General features: G+C 44.7%; 1 protein-coding gene across 3 annotated transcripts in view; it reads right to left on the reverse strand.

The window, feature by feature from the left end:
• LOC137426672 (histidine--tRNA ligase, cytoplasmic) overlaps positions 1–18,395 on the reverse strand; it is a 76,928-nt gene extending 58,533 nt beyond the window's left edge. The window contains exons 1-5 of one of the 3 annotated variants that reach the window (XM_078775071.1): positions 14,843–18,395; positions 14,560–14,603; positions 3,865–4,021; positions 3,565–3,642; positions 1,900–2,019 (exon numbers count right to left, since the gene is read on the reverse strand). In XM_078775071.1, the coding sequence (XP_078631197.1) occupies positions 1,900–2,019; positions 3,565–3,642; positions 3,865–4,011 (345 nt within the window). In that variant the 5' untranslated portion in view covers positions 4,012–4,021; positions 14,560–14,603; positions 14,843–18,395. Of the gene's footprint in view, positions 1–1,899; positions 2,020–3,564; positions 3,643–3,864; positions 4,022–14,559; positions 14,740–14,842 lie in introns of those variants that run through there. The other 2 variants (XM_068115446.2, XM_068115454.2) reach the window with 2 other exon arrangements.
• Between the last annotated feature and the right edge of the window lie 2,308 nt (positions 18,396–20,703).

Raw genomic sequence — 20,703 nt, forward strand, 5'->3', positions numbered from 1 at the left:
GTTCCATGACGCCTGCTCATCCATATATGTATGAAGGTTGTCAAAGCCTTAGGCGCCATATATTTACTACTAGCAGAAGTGCCCGGCATTGCCGGGCGGGGGAGGGGAGGGGGAGGGGGAAGGGGCGGCGAGGGGAACGGGGGAGAGGGGGGAGGGGAGAAGAGAGGGGAGGGGAGGGGGAGGGGAGGAGAGGGGGGAGGGGAGGGGGAGGGGGAGGGGGAGAGGGAGGGGAGGGGAGGTGGGAGATGAAGGGGAGGGGGAAGGGGGAAGGGGAAGGGGGAGGGGGGAAGGGAGGGGGAGGGGAGGGGGGAGGGGGGAAAGGGAGAGGGTAGGGTGGAGGGGGAAGGGAGGGGGAAGGGGGGAAGGGGAGAGGGGAGGGTAGGGGGAGGGGGGAGGAGGGAGGGGGAGGGGTTAGGGTTCGGGTTAGGGTTACGCTACGTTATGGCTAAAAATATGGATCTAAAGATGAAAGAAAAAAAAACCTATGTGGTGTGAATGGCAATGTTCCTCGCTGAAATGCGAAAAAACGCAATCGCTTTTCGCTCTGAATTACGTGCGAATGCGTAACTGAGATTATGGCGGCAAGGCTGGAACATCACGTGATCGCTCTGAGCGAATCAGCGTGCTGCTCTGCCACCGGCTCAGATTCCGTGTATAATATTCCTCGCTGAAATGCGCTGAGGTAAATATGAATAAAAAATATGGATCTCGTCAAATATTTTTAGGTAGGCCAGGTCCTTCCCAGGCTCAATGGCCATGTCTGTGCCAAATATCAAGTGCATGAGCCTCTCCGTTTAGGAGTCTATCGGTAACATTACACACACACAAACTGTGTTTTATATATATAGATGTGCACATGTAAGAGGAGCCAAGAGGAGACTTGGAATGTTGCACATGAAGTGCGTACGGGGCTAAGTGAAGCAGAGCAAGCGCACAAACTACACCATTAATGCCAAAGGCATTTTAATTATATTTCTTATTCTTCTCTTGGTTTAGTGACATTTACATTGTTAAGAGGCTTTTACGTAATTCATGAACACACAGAGAACACAATTTGCCGTCTTGAAAAGTGGAAGTTAAACTAATCTCATCCTCATACACCACATTTTCAGGTCAGGTCAGTCTTTTGGGACTGCCACTGGTATCTAATGCTACCTGCTGCATGGTCAGGTTGTTGGCGACTAAACCGACACCTTTGGGGCTTTGCTAGTGGGGAGGGTGACTGTGATACCCTGCCAGAACTAAAAACAACACCTGTTAATGAGTGGATGAGCTCACGAAGAAGCCAATGGCCATCTAGTAAGGAGATTGTGTCTTCTGAAAAACACGCATCTGGCTTGGACCCGTTTCAGTCATACCAAAGACTTTAAAAATGGTATGTGCTGCTTCCTTGCTTGACGCTCAGCATTCAAAAGGATAGAGCACGGACAATCCCCAATGGTTGGCATCCATGGGGAGGAGGAAATGCCCCGCTGAGTACGGCGAGTAAAGCAACACCACTGTTATAACGTCGCTGGTACCCAGGGCATCCTGGGAAATAATTGACGGCAGTGACGGAACTTCCCCCAAGCTGAATGGCTATGTTGAATGTATGTCCCATCAGTATGTCCCACCAGTATGTCCATGAGTTCGTGTATGTGAGCACAATTACGAGCCTTAGACCATATATATATATACTGCTGTGAAAATATTAAGATTCGGGAGGTTGGAGTCGGGGGGGGGGGGGGAGGGGGTGGAGGGGGTTGGGGGAGGGAAGGAGTGGACCCGGCTTGTTAATCATGCATACAGTCAGCATACAAGGAAAGAAGCAAAGGTAAAACTTCTGGCTTTCTGACATACATAAAAAACAAATGCCCCCTTCCTTCAACCTGAATGCCCTTATCTCGACAGCACTGTTACCCGTCTCTCCAGTGTGGATGTATCCATGCGCTGGCCACCATGGCGCTCAAAGCAGGCGATAATGGTAGAAAGGATACGTTGTCTCAGTGCAACATTCCATGGTTCGACATCATTCATTCCCTGCACCAACCAAGTACAATATCCCTGCTCAACCACCAACAACTGACACTCGACATCTACTTGAATGTATATCCTAAAGCTTTTGCAAGTCGTTGATCCAAATCTGCAACATATGTCATTGCCCTATTATATCTGCTGTTTCCACTATATAACTGCTGTACTTATAACTTCCCTTTTGGTTATTAGAAAAAAAAACAATTATTTCCAATCTCTATTATTTACACTTACTGTAGCATTTTCAACAACTTTCAGTGTGAACATTTCAACAAAGCATTATATACTTTTCCATGATTCAGTTTGAATCTCAATCATAGGGGAAATTCAAATGCATTGCATAAAAGTTAAATTTATGTTTAGTTGGAAGCTCTGTTAAAAAAAATGTATGCAGTAGGCACGCTACGTTCATAAAAACCCATGATAAAACTACAAGGCATCAGCCAACCCTCTGGGGCTCAACACATGTCCACCTAGAACGGCACTCAGGAGAGCGCATGCCTCCGTCAGGCTCAACAGTTTACGTTTTGTATCCCACCGATAGGCCGGATCTGGATTCGGAGCTGAACCAAACTCTAATCGGCTTGTTCTTGTCACTTATCCAACTCATACACCTAGTTTTGTCATAAGTCGTCCACAACATTTTGAAATATCATGCTAAATAGACTGGTGTTGGCTTAGCGGTTAGGGTGCCGGCTTGGGATCCTAGGATCCTGGGTTCGAATCCTGGTCAATTGCTGAATTAACGCCAGGGGGGGGTTGACTGAGCCTGTCATCCTTCCGAGGTCGGCAAATTGAGTACCAGTTCACTGGTAATTCCCTGTGTGTCGCAAGAGGCGACTAACAGGGTTGGCGGCAGGAAGGGCATCCGGCTGTAAAACATTGCTTCAAAAAGGGGACCACGGTGCCCAAAAAAGTCCAACCCCTGCTTGGCGGGGAAAAATGGCCTCTAAAGGTGGTTTTTTAAATATCATTTTTGGCCCTCAATGATAAAGCATCGCTTAAAAAAATTAAAGAATTATTGTATTTGGATCTTCCCCAAAAATTGTATCAATTCTTCCTTGTCACACACCCAAACTGTCCACCAAGTTTTGTCCAAATCCGTTCACAACTTCTTGAGATAGCATGCTATAGCATTTTTTGCCCTATCTCCCAATGGTGAAGAATCACTTTGAAAATTCTCAGATACAGATCCGGATCATCACCAAAATCTAATTATTTTGTCCTTGTCACAAACCCAACCACTGCACCAAATTTCGTCCGAATCCTTCTACAACTTTTTGAGATATCCTGTTCACATAGAGACAGACAAACAAACAGGGGTCAAAACATAACCTCCGTCAGTTCCCTTTTTGGTTAAGAGGGAGCTGGGCGTACAGTATTTACATTACTCACAAGAACATCAAGAGACAAGAGAAAAAATATATAGAGTCTGAGGTCACAGCATGTTGAAGCAAATACTCAGATGGACTCAACAAACCTTCCAACCAACACATTTTCATTGTATAAATTATAACCCAAGAAGGGAGTATTGTAAAGAATACAAGGTACCTTGGGGGTTTTCAAAAGGGGTTTATGTCGCGTTTCCAGGATCTTTGGTAATGAGGGCTCAGGGGACACAGTAGAATCCTTAAAAAAAGAAAGAAAAAAACAAAAAAAAACAAAACAAACACACACACACACATCAGTCATACTAGAGAGGAATTAATTTAAATATGAAAGAGACAGGAAGTAAAAATAAGAAAGCATTGTAATTAAAATTACAGATAATTTTGAGAAATAATAATCGGGAATCTGCCAAATGACAGACGTATGACAAAAAGAGAGGAATTGATGAATAAAAAAGCTCACCTTGGGACACAAACATAACACACGGGCAGGCGAGGTTAGGAATTTGGGGACACAAAGAGCTGTGCATGATGCGGAACTTCTCCATCTCCTTAAAATCCTCCCGCATTTCCAATGGCTGCACAACACAACTGCAGCCGCAGTCCGCATCACGATTCATCTGCACACATATTAATCATCCTAGCACTTTTGGAAAAATGAATACTTCAAGATTTAAAATGTCACAATCTTATGCGATTTTAATAAAACACTTGGATCACGGGATGCAAGGACTTTTGGCATGAAATGCGTGCTCAAGAATTAGTTAAAGTTTTCTAAGATCTTCTAAGTGTATGTGCAAGCATAAATTCAATTGGAGAGTCATTGTTCTTCAGAAGCATAGATCTGGAGGGGAAAGGAAAAGGCTCGGCATCTCATTTTTCAGAGTACCGGTAAATAAACAGCCTGAGCCTGCACTAGAAATGGATAGTCAAACTATTTCCGAAAACAAGATCTCTCTTGCCTCTATTTCGTTATAACAGCTTCTACATAACAGGCTGCGGGAGGGAGGAGTTGGGAGGGCAAGGAAGGTTATGACAATACAGCCCCCCCCCCCCTAAAATAATGATACCTGGACTCAATAATTACACCTTTATTAGAAAATATATTTGAATGTACGAGTATGTCATCTCAGTGATAATGGCCTGAGACTTCCTCTTATCACAAGGCACTCAAGATGCTGGTCATGTATGATGGGCGGTTCGATCTTATAGACTTTTGTTTTTTTTCGAACATCAGAAAAATTAAAGCTGAAATTTGATGTCATGATACCCTGAGCAGGTTATGCAGGAACTGGCATCAATGAGAGTCAAAGCATTGTTGGTAAAATAAAAATGGCGGCCAACAGCCCTGATTGCTGTGCAGCGGAGGCGTATTGTGAAAGAAAACATAGAACCAGCTGAAATTCACGGGAGATTGTCTGTACAATTTGATGATCCTTGTCTTTTAAATAGTGCGCTTAGATGTTGCAGCGAGTTCAAAATTGAACTTGTGAGTTCAATTTTGAATTTGTGAGTGATGTTGAACACACATGCAACCAAACGTCACTCAAACAAATACGAACAAGAAAGATCAATCAGAGATTGTAGACCCTCACCAAGACGTGTTTTCGTGGTTTTTAAGGCTTTTGTGTTAAAAGAAATATGGCACCCGAACCACATGACCGATGACGTCATCATTATTATTTTTTTTCAACACCAATTTATCCCTAGATGACACTCAAGAAATTTGATCTTGATTCGATGAAGTTTTGTACTTGTCGAATTATGACGTCATAATGGAGGCACCTATGACATCATCATTAACATAATGATGATAACACGGCCGCAAAAGTTATAGTATTTTTTCCATTCGTGTCTTCGTCAATTTCTACTCGCTTTTTATTGTGCATGTGTTGCAGTGCGTTTTCCAATTGGTGTAGATTTGCAATTCTTGCAAATTTTTGTATAATTCAATCGTTTTCTGTTCCCACCGCGTGCGCGGCCTGGTTTCTCTCGGCTTCCCTACCCCCATAGGGGTTCTGTGAATTTAAGTTCTTTCCTTCACTGTATTGCTTATTTCTTAGATTTTCTCTTCTCCCCCTAACTTCCCCGAACATCGACCACTTGTCTAACGTTTTTAATCTCTGCAAAGTCTCTTCACGTCTCTTCTCGTCACGTCACGTCACGTCTCTTCACAGCTGTCTATGCACGCACGCTTTCGAAGTTAAGTAACTTTTCACAATTGTATTTTTGTCGAAACTGTATCTTTCTTTCGCTGTGTGTAACTATTGGTGTGTCTTTAATAGTATTCTTGGTGTTGGTTTTTCATACCTGTGTACAGAATTGTCGGTTAGTTCGTGTCGCGTATTCTGAGGCCTAATGTAGTACTAGTAGGGTACCGTGTCTGACCTTGGCTTGAGGCTTTGTTTCTGTCTCAGCGGTTCTTCGATTGCGCTCCCAATTACTTTCGGTCTCTATTTTTCACGTTTCACGTTCGGTCTCTGTCTGTTTTCATCTCAACTCAAAAAATATATATATATATTCCCTTCTCTGTTCTTATCCGTTGTTCGTTCTTATTTGTTCGTTCGTTCTTCGACCACGTTGTTCGTGATCACGTGTTCACGTCGTTAAAAAATGTTTCAACTGTCCCCTGAAGAACTGTATTCTGTCATATACTATAACACCTTTTTCTTCTTCTTCTATAAAAGGATGCTTTCGACTTGCTCACCAAATCTATTCATTCCAAAAAAAAATTCCATCTCTTACAGTTACAGTGCCTCTTTCATACATTCCCTAAACTCTCCAGAACTCCATGCATCCTTCAGCGTCCTCAAACGTATTTTTGACTCGAAGGTCTCAAGAAACTCATTTTGCAATAAATGTTCGTTTCCCATTAATCGTACATTTTTCAAAATCCAATCTCACCCCTCCCCTCCAAATCTTCCCCATCACCCCTTCCCTCCAAAACTTCCCCATCACCCCTTCCCTCAAAAACTTCCCCATCACCCCTCCCCTTCAAAACTTGCCCATCACCCCTCCCCTCCAAATCCACCCCCTTGCCCCTCCCCTCCAAATCTTCCCCATCACCCATCTCTTTCAAATATTCCCCCTTGCCCCATCCCTCCAAATCTTCCCCATCACCCATCCCTTTCAAATCTTCCCCCTTGCCCCTCCCCTCCAAATCTTCCCCATCACCCCTTCCCTCCAAAACTTCCCCATCACCCCTCCCCTCCAAAACTTCCCCATCACCCCTCCCCTCTAAATCTACCCCCTTGCCCCTCCCCTCCAAATCATGCCCATTACCCATCTCTTTCAGATCTTCCCCCCTTGCCCCTTCCCTCCGAGACTCTCCCTCACTCATCCCCTCCTAGACTCCCCTCTCACCCCTCCTCCTCAAAGCGTCCTCCCCGCTTCTTCCCCCTTCCAACTTTCACCTTCAACTCCCTCAACCTTCTGCCTCACTCTTCCCCCTCCTCAAATAACACCTCACTGTGCCTCACCCAATCACCATCAAACCTTTTGTCCGCCCCATTCTTCCCTTTCTCCAAGCTATTCTGAAATCTCTGACACACCTTCAACAGCTCTCCCTACCTCTTCCTCCTCTTCCACGTCTTACCCTACCGCTCCCCCCCCCCTGTTCTGTATCCGATGCTCCCCCTTCCTCTTCTTTAACAGTATGGACCTCAAACATCCAGGGCCTTCGCTCAAACTTGACTGATCTCTCCATACAGGTTGCTTCTGACAAACCAGACGTGATCTGCTTAACAGAAACTTTCCTCCTTCATGATGTCTCTGATTCCTTGGTATCTCTCCCAGGTTACTCCCTCCTCTGGTATGATAGACCTGAGCCTCGTCCTGGAGGGGGGGTTGCTATCTTTATAAAAAACTATCTTCCTCACTCGCCCTGCACTGCCCTCTCTCCACCTCACCCGCAGGAATACCTTTGGCTATGGCTTCCCCTTCGCTCCCACCTTTTGTTCATATGTGTGTTGTACCGTCCACCAAACAGTGATGACTCCATCTACATCTCGCTGTCTGATAAATATGGACCAACTTCTATCAACCCATCCCAACTCTCTCTTCCTCATATGTGGTGATTTCAATTGTCACCATGCCAGTTGGCTGGGTGTGGGTACCTCTCTCACCAGCCATGGCTCTTCAGCAAAGGACTTCTGTGACTCACTGGGACTGACACAATCTGTCAGTTTCCCGACCCGGATCTCAGTCAACGGAGCATCTTCTCTTCTGGACTTGATTATGACTAACTTCCCTGAAAATGTATGCTGCTCTTCTTCTGCTCCAATCGGCTCATCTGATCATGTGCTTGTTAAAGTAGACATCTCTCTGACCATTCTCAGAGAGCCTCCTCAGCGTCGCCGAGTCTGGAATTTCACTCAGGCCAACTGGCACGGTCTTCAAGCAGCCATCAATCATCTGGACTGGTCTCCCATCTCTACCGCCTCTGACATGAACTCATCCTGGGAATTCTTCCAAAGTAAATTGCTCTCTCTCATGCACAGATTTATCCCATCTCGTCTTCAGTTGTCATACCCTTCCTCCCATCCATGGTACACGGAATCTTGTGGTGAGGCTATTGCCCAGAAACAACTTGCTTTCGTCTCCTGGAAAGCAAATCCAACGGAAGGAAATCTCATTTTCTTTCACAAAGCCCGAAACAAGTGTGTGTCCACCCTCAGGAGAGCCAGGAAACAATATCTCTCCGTTCTCAGGACAGAAGTCTCTTATCTGTCTCCCTCTTCCAAATCCTGGTGGCGTCTGGTCAAATCTGTTTCTGGTGTTTGTTCCTCAACTCTGTGTTTGCCTCTAAATCTTGTGTCCCAAACCCATCCCTCTCTGTACCCACCGTACCCAGTCGTACCCAGCTACTCCTGGACTCTGTGTCCTTTCCTCCTGACAAGGTGGAAAAGTTTCTGTCAACCCTCGAGACTCTGATTCTGTAACTGGACCTGAAGGCATCAGCCGACGGGTCCTAAAATCCTGTTCTTCCGCTCTGTCACTCCCTCTCTCTGTTCTCTTCACCCTCTCTTTTGCTCAAGGTCATCTGCCATCTGCTTGGAAATATGCCAACATCACCGCTTTGCACAAAAAAGGTGCAAAAACAGATCCCAGCAACTACAGACAAATCAGCCTTCTCTCAATTATCAGCAAAGTCATGGAATCCATCATTGCTTCAGATATGAAATCTTTCCTCTTCTCCAATGGCTTGATCTCTGATCATCAATTTGGTTTCTGACCTGGTCACTCTACTCTGGACATGCTGCTTCTGCTTTCTCAACAATGGATGGAGGTCCTCAATGCCAAACAGGAAATTAGAGCTGTCTCCCTTGACATATCACGTGCCTTCAATACGGTCTGGCACCCCGCTCTGCTCACCAAACTCTCCTCTTTTGGTATCCATGGAAATCTCCACGCATGGCTGGCGGACTTCCTCTCTAGTCGTAGTCAACGTGTGGCCCTGAATGGGTTTCTCTCATCTCCTCTTCCTGTTCAGGCTGGAGTTCCCCAAGGCAGTGTTCTGGGCCCTGTGCTTTTTCTGGTCTTCATCAATGATCTCTCTGACTCTCTTGAAACTCCTCTCTATCTCTTTGCTGATGACTCTACTCTCTGTCGCTCCATTCTTCATCCCTCAGATCGGCAGTCTGCAGCCTCCTCACTCTCTGCAGACCTGGACAAAATCACAGACTGGGCAAACAAGTGGAACATGTCTTTCAATCCTGACAAATCTCACACTCTTACGGTCTCTCCGAAAAGACCGACTGGACAACCCTCCCATCCACTTTCTGAATAATCCTCTCCAAGAAGTTCTGTCACTCAAGCTTTTGGGTCTCACTATCTGCCATGATCTTTCCTGGGAAAACCACATTTCAAATCTGGCCTCCAAAGCCAGTCACCGACTGGGCATCCTCGTCGTGCGAAGTCCTTCCTTGGCACACCTGAGCTCCTCACCACATACAAGGTTTTCATCCGCAGCTCAATGGAATACTGCTCTCCCCTCTGGGCTGGTGCTCCTGCCTCACACCTAGCTCGTCTTCACGCTGTTGAAACCAAAGCATTCAGAATCATTGGAATCTCCTGCGATGAAGCTATCTCCGAGGGCCTTTCACTTACTCACCGCAGGCAGGTTGGTGGTCTTTCCGTCTTCTACCGACTCCTCTCTGGCCTTGCCCCCCCCAGCTCTCTCTGGGCTCTGTCCCGCAAATATTCCTACAGGTTGCACAAGATCTGCGTGCAACCCTCTTATGGTTAAACTGCCAAAATCAAGACTCTCTGCTCACCTTCACTCCTTCATTCGTCTTTTCTCCCGCCTCTGGAACAAACTCCCTCACTCTCTTCAATCCCACTCCACCCTCCAGGTCTTTAAAACAGCTGTTCACCACCATCTCTTATCTTCCCCCATCCAAAACCTTGATCTTTTCTACCCCCGCTAATTACCCCAATTCCACTTTTTTGAAATACTAACTTCTGTCCTGGAAGTCCTTGGTATCCTTGTGTTTTATACTTCTCCCACCCCCCCCCCCCCTTCCCACGCCTCCTCCCCCCAAGCCTTCTCCCTCCCACACATCTCCCTGCTCTTAAATGTTGTGTGCTCTCAAGTGTTTGTGTGCTTCCCCTTCTCTTGTCTTCCGCTCCCTCTTTTTATATATTTTGTTTGGCTGGTTGATTTGTTTGTGAAGTAAATGTCAGCTCTTTCACGAGCCTCGATTCAGTATACAAAAAAAAAAAGAAAAAAAAAAAAGTTATTCATCATGGAGAGTTCTTTACAATGTCTCATTTTTCTATTTTTTCATGATGTCTCATTTTTCATTTTCATTTCATTTCAGTCTCATTTTTTTCTATTCAGCGCTTTCGGAGTTATGTAGGTGCAACGTTTTTCGGTTTTTCCAAGATGGCGCATGTACCACGTGACCTATGATGTCATAATTATCACTAAAAATTATACAGGAGGAGGTGCACCTATAGTGCAAATTTCCTGTCAATCAGACCAACGGCTGCAGAGAAAATAATGTTTATTCTGTGCGGACAAACAGACGACAGACAAACATACAAACAAACAGACAGACAGACAGACAGACAGACAGACAAACAGACAAACAGACAAACAAACAAACAAACAAACAAACAGATTCAAATGCAATATTCTCTCCTCTGGCGAGGGTAAATTGAATGAGCAATCATAGATTGCAAACCCTCAACAAGACTTGTTTTGTGTGGGGTATGTTGTGTAGTGTTTGTGGGTTGATGTGGTGTGTAGACGATGCAATGACGACGTACGTTTATGTCCATACAGCGGACACACCTTTTCCGTTTGTTGTATAGATTCACATTCCCTTGGGATCCGAGGATCGAATCCTGGTCGATCGCTGAATTAACGCCAGGCGGGTTGACTCAGCCTGTCATCCTTCTGAGGTCGGCAAATTGAGTACCAGTTCACTGGTAATTCCCTGTGTGTCGCAAGAGGCGACTAACAGGGTTGGTGGCAGGAAGAGCATCTGGCCATAAAGCAATTGCTTCAAAAAGGGGACCATGGTGCCCAAAAAAGGCCAACCCCTGCTCTGCGGGGATAAATGGCCTCTAAAGGTGGTATAGATTCACATTCCATTTGTATGTATTTTGGAGATGTAACACGTTTGAATAATATGTAACCAGCTTTCAGTGGAAAATCGTATGTATTTTATTAACGTACCTATGTACGCATTTTATAAATACGTACTTTACTGATGTACACGTATTTTTTACCTCCACCACCAAAGGTGGATGGAGGTTATGTTTTCACCCCTGTCTGCCTCTCAAAAAGTTGTGGACGGATTCATACGAAACCTGGTCACCAACACCTACTATCCAACTGTGTGTGTGTGTGTGTGTGTGTGTGTGTGTGTAAAAGACAGCACGAGGTCAAGCAGACACCATGAGATGAAGACAGCATGAGTCCTCTCATTGTGTGGAGTAACATAGGCTATGCGGCCGTGGCCTCACGCGGGGGTTTTGAGGGTCGGAGGGGGGGGGGGGGGGGCATAAATTGTCTATGTAATTGTGTAAAGTGTCGCGCCACCTAGTGGTGGTGGCAGAGGGTATTAGCATTTCCTTTTTGACATGGACAACACTGAGGGTAAAGCATTCTTTGCACGGGTAAATTTATTTTGACAAACAGGACGACTTGGTCCAATAGCAAAACGACTGGATAGTTATAAATAGATGGCCCTTACAAAGTGTCCTCAACTGGACGAGCCGAATCAAATGCTCAACATTCCCAACAGAGAAAAGTTTGTTTTTTTAAATCAAGAGAAGCACATGAACTCAGGAGATGAACCAAACAAGCAACGCTGGAAACAACAAACATGGCTCTTAAAATGAAGCGATGAAATACGGAATAAGGTATGAAGATGAAGCTCATCATCATTACCTCCGCCACCAAAGGTGGATGGAGGTTCTGGTTTCGCCAGTCTGTCTGTTTGCGAACAGGATATCTCAAAAAGCATGTGTGACAGATTTGGTCCACAGATTGGGTGTGTGACAAGGAATAAATGATTATATTTAGGTGAAGAGAAGGATCCGGATACCAAAATTTTTTGAAGTGATTATTGAGAGATTGGGCTAAAATCCGATATACAGCACGATATCTCAAAAAGTTATGGATGGATTTGGACGAAACGTGGTGGACCGGTTGGGTATGTGACGAGGAAGAATCGATTCAATTTCGGTGGATATCAAAATCCGGATACGGAAACGAGAATTGATTAGTTAAGTGATTCTTCACCATTGAGAGCTCTGGCGAAAAGCGATAAATAACATGATATTCAAAAAAGTTATGGACGAGTTAAGACTAAACGTGGTGGACGAGTTGATTATGGACTAAACTTGGTGGACGAGTTGATTATGGACTAAACTTGGTGGACGAGTTGGTTATGGACTAAACTTGGTGGACGAGTTGGTTATGGACTAAACTTGGTGGACGAGTTGGTTATGGACTAAACTTGGTGGACGAGTTGGTTATGGACTAAACTTGGTGGACGAGTTGATTATGGACTAAACTTGGTGGACGAGTTGGTTATGGACTAAACTTGGTGGACGAGTTGGTTATGGACTAAACTTGGTGGACGAGTTGATTATGGACTAAACTTGGTGGACGAGTTGATTATGGACTAAACTTGGTGGACGAGTTGATTATGGACTAAACTTGGTGGACGAGTTGGTTATGGACTAAACTTGGTGGACGAGTTGGTTATGGACTAAACTTGGTGGACGAGTTGGTTATGGACTAAACTTGGTGGACGAGTTAGTTATGGACTAAACTTGGTGGACGAGTTGGTTATGGACTAAACTTGGTGGACGAGTTGGTTATGGACTAAACTTGGTGGACGAGTTGGTTATGGACTAAACTTGGTGGACGAGTTGGTTATGGACTAAACTTGGTGGACGAGTTAGTTATGGACTAAACTTGGTGGACGAGTTGGTTATGGACTAAACTTGGTGGATGAGTTGGTTATGGACTAAACTTGGTGGACGAGTTAGTTATGGACTAAACTTGGTGGACGAGTTGGTTATGGACTAAACTTGGTGGACGAGTTGGTTATGGACTAAACTTGGTGGACGAGTTGGTTATGGATTAAACTTGGTGGACGAGTTGAGTTGGTTATGGACTAAACTTGGTGGACGAGTTGGTTATGGACTAAACTTGGTGGACGAGTTGGTTATGGACTAAACTTGGTGGACGAGTTGGTTATGGACTAAACTTGGTGGACGAGTTGGTTATGGACTAAACTTGGTGGACGAGTTGGTTATGGACTAAACTTGGTGGACGAGTTGGTTATGGACTAAACTTGGTGGACGAGTTGATTATGGACTAAACTTGGTGGACGAGTTGGTTATGGACTAAACTTGGTGGACGAGTTGGTTATGGACTAAACTTGGTGGACGAGTTGATTATGGACTAAACTTGGTGGACGAGTTGATTATGGACTAAACTTGGTGGACGAGTTGATTATGGACTAAACTTGGTGGACGAGTTGGTTATGGACTAAACTTGGTGGACGAGTTGGTTATGGACTAAACTTGGTGGACGAGTTGGTTATGGACTAAACTTGGTGGACGAGTTGGTTATGGACTAAACTTGGTGGACGAGTTAGTTATGGACTAAACTTGGTGGACGAGTTGGTTATGGACTAAACTTGGTGGACGAGTTGGTTATGGACTAAACTTGGTGGACGAGTTGGTTATGGACTAAACTTGGTGGACGAGTTGGTTATGGACTAAACTTGGTGGACGAGTTAGTTATGGACTAAACTTGGTGGACGAGTTGGTTATGGACTAAACTTGGTGGACGAGTTGGTTATGGACTAAACTTGGTGGACGAGTTAGTTATGGACTAAACTTGGTGGACGAGTTGGTTATGGACTAAACTTGGTGGACGAGTTGGTTATGGACTAAACTTGGTGGACGAGTTGGTTATGGATTAAACTTGGTGGACGAGTTGAGTTGGTTATGGACTAAACTTGGTGGACGAGTTGGTTATGGACTAAACTTGGTGGACGAGTTGGTTATGGACTAAACTTGGTGGACGAGTTGGTTATGGACTAAACTTGGTGGACGAGTTGGTTATGGACTAAACTTGTTGGACGAGTTGGTTATGGACTAAACTTGGACGAGTTGGTTATGGACTAAACTTGGTGGACGAGTTGGTTATGGACTAAACTTGGTGGACGAGTTGGTTATGGACTAAACTTGGTGGACGAGTTGGTTATGGACTAAACTTGGTGGACGAGTTGGTTATGGACTAAACTTGGTGGACGAGTTGGTTATGGACTAAACTTGGTGGACGAGTTGGTTATGGACTAAACTTGGTGGACGAGTTGGTTATGGACTAAACTTGGTGGACGAGTTGGTTATGGACTAAACTTGGTGGACGAGTTGGTCTGATGACAAGAACAAAGCGATTACATTTTTGGTTCAGGTCCGAATCCAGATCCGGCCTATCAGTGTTCAGATACAAAACATAACCTGTTCAGCCTGGCCAGAGGTATGCGCTCTACCGAGTGCCGTTCTCGTTTCATATGCAGCCTATGGCTGCTGGTTGCATCATTGCTGGGCGTGCAGCTGTCCAGTAAGCAAGCCGGTACTCATTTACCCACCTCGGAAGGAATGACAGGCTGAATCAACCCACCTGGTATGTATGTAACGGAAGGAGAGGGGCTCGAACTCAAGACCCTAAGATCGTAAGGCAGACACGTTAACCGATAACACCAGGCATCGTTCCTCAGTAAATACTGTATATGCAGCTTGTGGTAAACCAAGTACAGTACGGTGAGAATAAAGAAAACACCAGATTTCCACGAATAAAACTCGACACACGTCTATCTTTAAGTTTGCATCTAAATCAGTTCAAAACAAACGAGACGAGTGATTATGTTTAAAAAACAAATAATAAAACTGTCCTCCAAACTTACGTAAATGTGTACTGTACTTGGGTTGCAACGCTCGCCGGAAGTTATCGAGACGGACTTCCGGGTACGAGTCAACATGAAACCTGAACCTGCTGACACGTTGCATCTTCAATAAGAATTGTCATATTGCTCCCGAGTTTTGACAAAAGGCACAGCTCCCTGTTTAAAAGGTTAAAGGTATACCTGCGTTGCGTCACATTCAAGGTTCGGACAATAACATCACAGGTGATCGCTATGTATTGAGCTGTTGAGTACACCTTAAGCTTCACGGGTTCTACAGGTATATGTACAGTTTATAAAATACATCCAATGTATTGAATTCACACAGATCGAGCAGTTTCATCAATACGTGAGATTTAATCATTTATATTTCCCAGGAAGTATGGTTTTATTTTTAAACAATCGTACTTTGTTGATACAGAAATTCATATAGTCCTCTATGCATTAAATATTACAACTTTATTATTAGTTGTTGTTGTTTCATAAGAGTCCTGTGGCTGCTGGGTCCATCATTTTGTGGAAGTGCTCCTGTTACCATTGGCCTGGTTGCATAAAATTCCCTTATCCTAAAGGAAACACTTCCCTTAACGTACACCGTGATTCCTTAGTGAAGGATTTCCTTTAGGACTTGCATAAACAACCTTTAGGAAATCCTCAAGTAGGGATTTCCTTAACGTTAAAGTGACATAAATCATGAATTTTTACAGCGCAGCCCATAAGGCAAAGCAGTGTCGAACAGTGTTTGTCCGTCTGTATGTTTGTATGTATGTATGTATGTCCCCTCAAATATATACCAATCAGAGCTGAGGATCTGGTCACATGACAGGGTGATGTGATTACGGCTGATGTCATTACGGCGGTGCTGCGGCTGACTCTCCACACTCTGCCATTTTGATTTATATGCCGTTCATGCCGAACATATCGGCGAACCTGTCATATCACAATCGACATGCTCCACCTTTACGTTTTTCATTCAGTGTGAAACAAAAACAAACCGATTGTTAAAAGGACCATTAAATATCGAAAGCATTGGCATTACCTCTCCTCCAACAAAACGGTACGTACCCAATGCTTGCGGGTATAATCTAGGTTACCGTAGATCTTCCCTCAGTTCTGTAAGTAAACTTCCTTCAGTTCTCTTCCCTCCGTTCATTCTGAATCTGAATTCTGTAATCCCAGATTCTGAATCTGAATTCCTCTAAATTTCATGTTTTATGTTATAAACCGCATTAGCGACTGTTTAAAAAGCTAATCATGTGTGTTTGTGGTTTATAATATTTTACAAGCCTGGCTACGCCGCTGTTAGACTTTCGGTCTTATTTTAATGATATGTTTTAGATAATAATCTTTTAGATAATTAGATAATAAACCCATTAGCCTCAAAAAAATATTTTGGAGAGAATAAGCCGGATAATCGTGTTTTAAAATTGGACTATCTTCTCTTCTTTTATGGAAATGAGCTACTTCCTTCGATTCACGTGACGTCACAGACGCACGGCTCATTGATGGATGTGGACGTCTGCATTTTATCACGAGTTATTCTATTCTTCAAGATGTCGATGTGCCAAGCTTTCAAGTGTTCAAATCGTTGAGAAATTTGTCCACAAAACTCGGAAGTCGTTTTATTTGCATCCATGACCCATGAAAAGATCATCAACGATCATGTGCTTTGTGGTTGAAAAACTTAGCAACAACCGAATTAAACATCAAAACGTATCAGTATGTTCATTCAAATATCGTGTTGTTTGCGAAGACCATTTAAAGCCATCAGCGGTTCGATTTGATCAACAGGCTCACGACCTGGGAAACAAGCCACAGAAATTGCTGAAACACGATGCCGTACCGACACTTACTGGGAACCAGGGAAACAAGCCTCGGAAATTGTTGAAATACGAGACTACCGCCACTGCGAAGAGTTACCTGTTGATTTGAAGCCACACCCAATTTAGTCCATGGCTCATTCATCCCCAGCAAGCTGGTACTCAATTTGCCAACCTTGGAAGGATGACAGGCTAAGTCAACCCCCTGGCGTTAATTCAACGATCGACCGGGATCCGAACTCAGGGTCCTAGGATCCCAAGCCAGCACCCTAACCTAACCAAATTCTAGCAGAGCCTACCTGTCGCTTCGCTGACGGACCAATTAGTTGTCCTGTGTCAAAATTGTTCTATTGGTTCACTGCATCTGTATGGAGTCCATACACCACGATAAACTCGACCAGCATCTACAATATAAAACACAATGTGTGTGTGTCTGTCCCCCTTCATACGGATAGGTTTTAAAGGCTTTGAATAGTGCTTTAAGTGTGAGGGTTTAATGGGCAATCTTTGAAGATGACTATGTCCCCACCGGTTAAAAGACCTAGGACCCAAAAGACCCTGTAGACTGCTAAAGACACGAAAGACCAAGAAGAGCCAGAAGACCACAAGGACTCTGAAGACCCAAAAGACCCTGAGGATCCAAAACTCAAATGACCCAGAGGACTCAAAATACCCAGAAGACCCCAAGGACGCAGATGACCCCCAAGGATCCAACACTAAAATGACCCTAACAACCCAAATGACCCAGAGGGCCCAAACGACCCAGAGGACCCTAACAACCCAAGTGACCCAGAGGGCCCAAAAAACCCCAAGGACCCAGAAGACCCCAAGGAATTTGAAGACCCAAAAGACCCCGAAAACCCAAAAGACCACAAATACTCCGAAGACCCAAAAGACTGTTAAAGACCCAAACGACCCGGCAGATCCTCAAATACCCCCAAAGACTCAAAAGATGGAGAAGATCCCAAGACCCAAAAAGACCCTTAAATACCTCGAAGACCCAAAATATCCCAAAGACCCTTAAAGACCCCAAAGACCTAAAAGATTGAAAAGACCAAGAAGACCAAAAAGACCCTAATGACCCAAATATCCCAATGACCTTTAAAGACCCCAAAAATTCCAAAGACATAAAAGATCAAAAAGATCCAGAAGACCCCAAAGACCCTTAAAGACCTTGAGGACCCAATGGACACCAACGTCCCAAATTACTCCCAAGACCCAAAATACCCCAAATACCCTTAATGCCCCAAAGACCCAGCGGACAGAAAAGACCCGAGGATCCCAAAGATCGAGGACCCAAAAGACCGAAATGACCCAAAATACCCTGGAGACCCAAAAGACCCCGAGGACACAAATAACCCAGAGGACACAAATAACCCAGAGGACACAAATAACCTAGAGGCCCCAAAAGATTCCGAGGACACAAAAGACCCCAAATTCCCAAAAGACCGTTACGTTAAAGACCCAAATGACCCAGAAGACCCAAAATACCCTGAAGACCATCAAAGCTCAATGGAATGACCGTCAAAGTTCATCCGCAGCTCAATGGAATACTGCTCTCCCCTCTGGGCTGGTGCTTCTGCCTCACACCTAGCTCGTCTTCACGCTGTTGAAACCAAAGCGTTCAGAATCATTGGAATCTCCCACGATGAAGCTAACTCCAAGGGCCTTTCACTCACTCACCGCAGGCAGGTTGGTGGTCTTTCCGTCTTCTACCGACTCCTCTCCGGCCTTGCCCCCCCCCCCCCAGCTCTCTCTGGGCTCTGTCCCCCAAATATTCCTACAGGTCGCACAAGATCTGCCAGCCACCCTCTGATGGTTAAACTGCCGAAATCTCGGCTCTCTGCTCACCTTCACTCTTTCATTCCTCTTTTTTCCCACCTCTGGAACAAACTCCCTCACTCTCTTCAATCCCACTCCTCCCTCCACGTCTTTAAAACAGCTGTTCACCACCATCTCTTATCTTCCCCCCATCCAAAACCTTGATCTTTTCTACCCCCGCTAATTTCACCCCAAATCCACTTTTTTGAAATACCAACTTCTTTCCTAGAAGTCCTTGGTGTCCTTGTGTTTTATACTTCTCCCACCACCCCCATTCCCACGCCTCCTCCCCTCTAAGCCCTCTCCCTCCCACACATCTCCCGACGTCCCTGCTCAAATGTTGTGTTTGTGTGCTTCCCCTTCTCTCCCCATATTGTCTACCGCTCCCTCTTTTTATATATTTTGTTTGTCTGTTCGATTCGTTTGTGTGATAAATGTTAGCTCTTTCACAAGCCTCGATTCTGTATACAAAAAAAAAAAAAAACCTATAATACCCCAAATATCCCAAGACCCATAAAGATCCAAAATACCATAAAAACGCAAAAGACCCTGAAGATTGAAAATTCCCCAAAGACCCATAATATGGAGAAGATCCCAAGACTCAAAGACCCAGAAGGCCCAAAAGACCCTTCAATACCCCAAAGACCCAAAATATCCTAAAGACCCAAAGACCAAAAATATTGAAAACACCAAGAAGACTGAAAATACCCTGAAGACCCAAATATCCCAATGACCTTTAAAGACCCCAAAGACCTCAAAAATTCCAAAGACCTAAAAGATCAACAAGATCCAGAAGACCCCAAAGACCTTAGGACCCAGTGGACCCCAATATCCCAAAGACTCAAAGGACCGAAAAGACCTGAGGATCCCAAAGATTCTGAGGACCCAAAAGACTGAAAGGACTCAAAAGACAAACGACCCAACATACTCCGAAGAACCAGAAGACCCCGAGGACCCAAAAGATCCAGAGGACACAAAAGACCCTGAGCACCGAAAACACCCAGAGGACCCAAAAGACCGAAGATTCCAAAGACCCAAAAGAAGAGTAATTATGTCACTTACATTGGAATTGCAGGCGTTGGCTTGCAAACTGAGCCAAAGGTCGGTGTACAGAAGCGGTTTTTAAAAATCACAATGAATGCAACACGGAGGTGAAATTCGCTGCACGTGATGTGTAATGCACGCAGAGTATACCGAGTGTTTGTTTACCTCTGTAGGATGTCTAATAAATAAAGAAGATATAAGCACATCTGACCCGAGGCAGACTTCGGCACGCTCACGCGGCTGCATCGTCAAATAAACTGTTCCAACCCGTCATTTTTACGGGTTATATACTTGTATGGGAATATTTCATCAGTTTATGAAGTGCCCTCAGGTCTATAATTGGTCCTGTGGCTGATTGTGGCTTCATTCGTCATATGTCCCGAGGGCAGTTTGCATTCTCGTAAGATAGCCGATCAATCTCCCACTCCCAGGAGCGAGCCACAGATGCCTCACATCTTAGTTGATGTGCTGTTGCCTTCGTAAATGAAGCCTGCACCGCACAGTTTTCCATATAAATGTTGTATGTTACTTCACAGCCTCCCTCAACTGACTGTCGTACAGATTGGGATTGGGTTTACATGTTGAACTGCAATCTTTTGCCAAATCCAGGAAAGTATCAAAAACCTATCATCCTGTATCTATTCTTCAAATCCTCCAAGAAATCTTTCATTTTGTCATTTGCTTCTACATGTACCACAACAAAAGGCTGCCTGCCTTGATCTGACACAGTCACCCAAGCTTCCTTCAATATCTCTCACACACTCACTCCTTAAAAGCACAAAACCCTTCATCTCCTATTCTTGCTCCAGAAGGAAGAATCCATGCACTTAATCGTGTAATCGTCAAAAGAAACAAAAACCTCATCTGCTTGGCATCGTTCCTACCCTTCTTCACTCAAGTCCAACTACTGCGTGCACATACCACATCCCCACCAATCACATATATATGCTGGACCCCCACTGCCATCTCTCACACCTACACATGTCATAACACCTGCACTTGGCAACCCCATCCACCTCTTCAACAAACTCACTAAAATCAACATTGCTGGATGGCTCGGTGATGCCAGTGGGGTGCCATGGCCCACCACCCACCCAAGACCGAACTCCCTCCCCCACGATCTACCTCTGGTCGTCCAACCCCCTTCTGGAACTCCAATCTGTCAGTACCTCCCATTGC

This window comes from Myxine glutinosa, chromosome 1, assembly GCF_964187855.1.
Source record: "Myxine glutinosa chromosome 1, kmMyxGlut1.1, whole genome shotgun sequence".
Lineage (NCBI taxonomy): Eukaryota > Metazoa > Chordata > Myxini > Myxiniformes > Myxinidae > Myxine > Myxine glutinosa.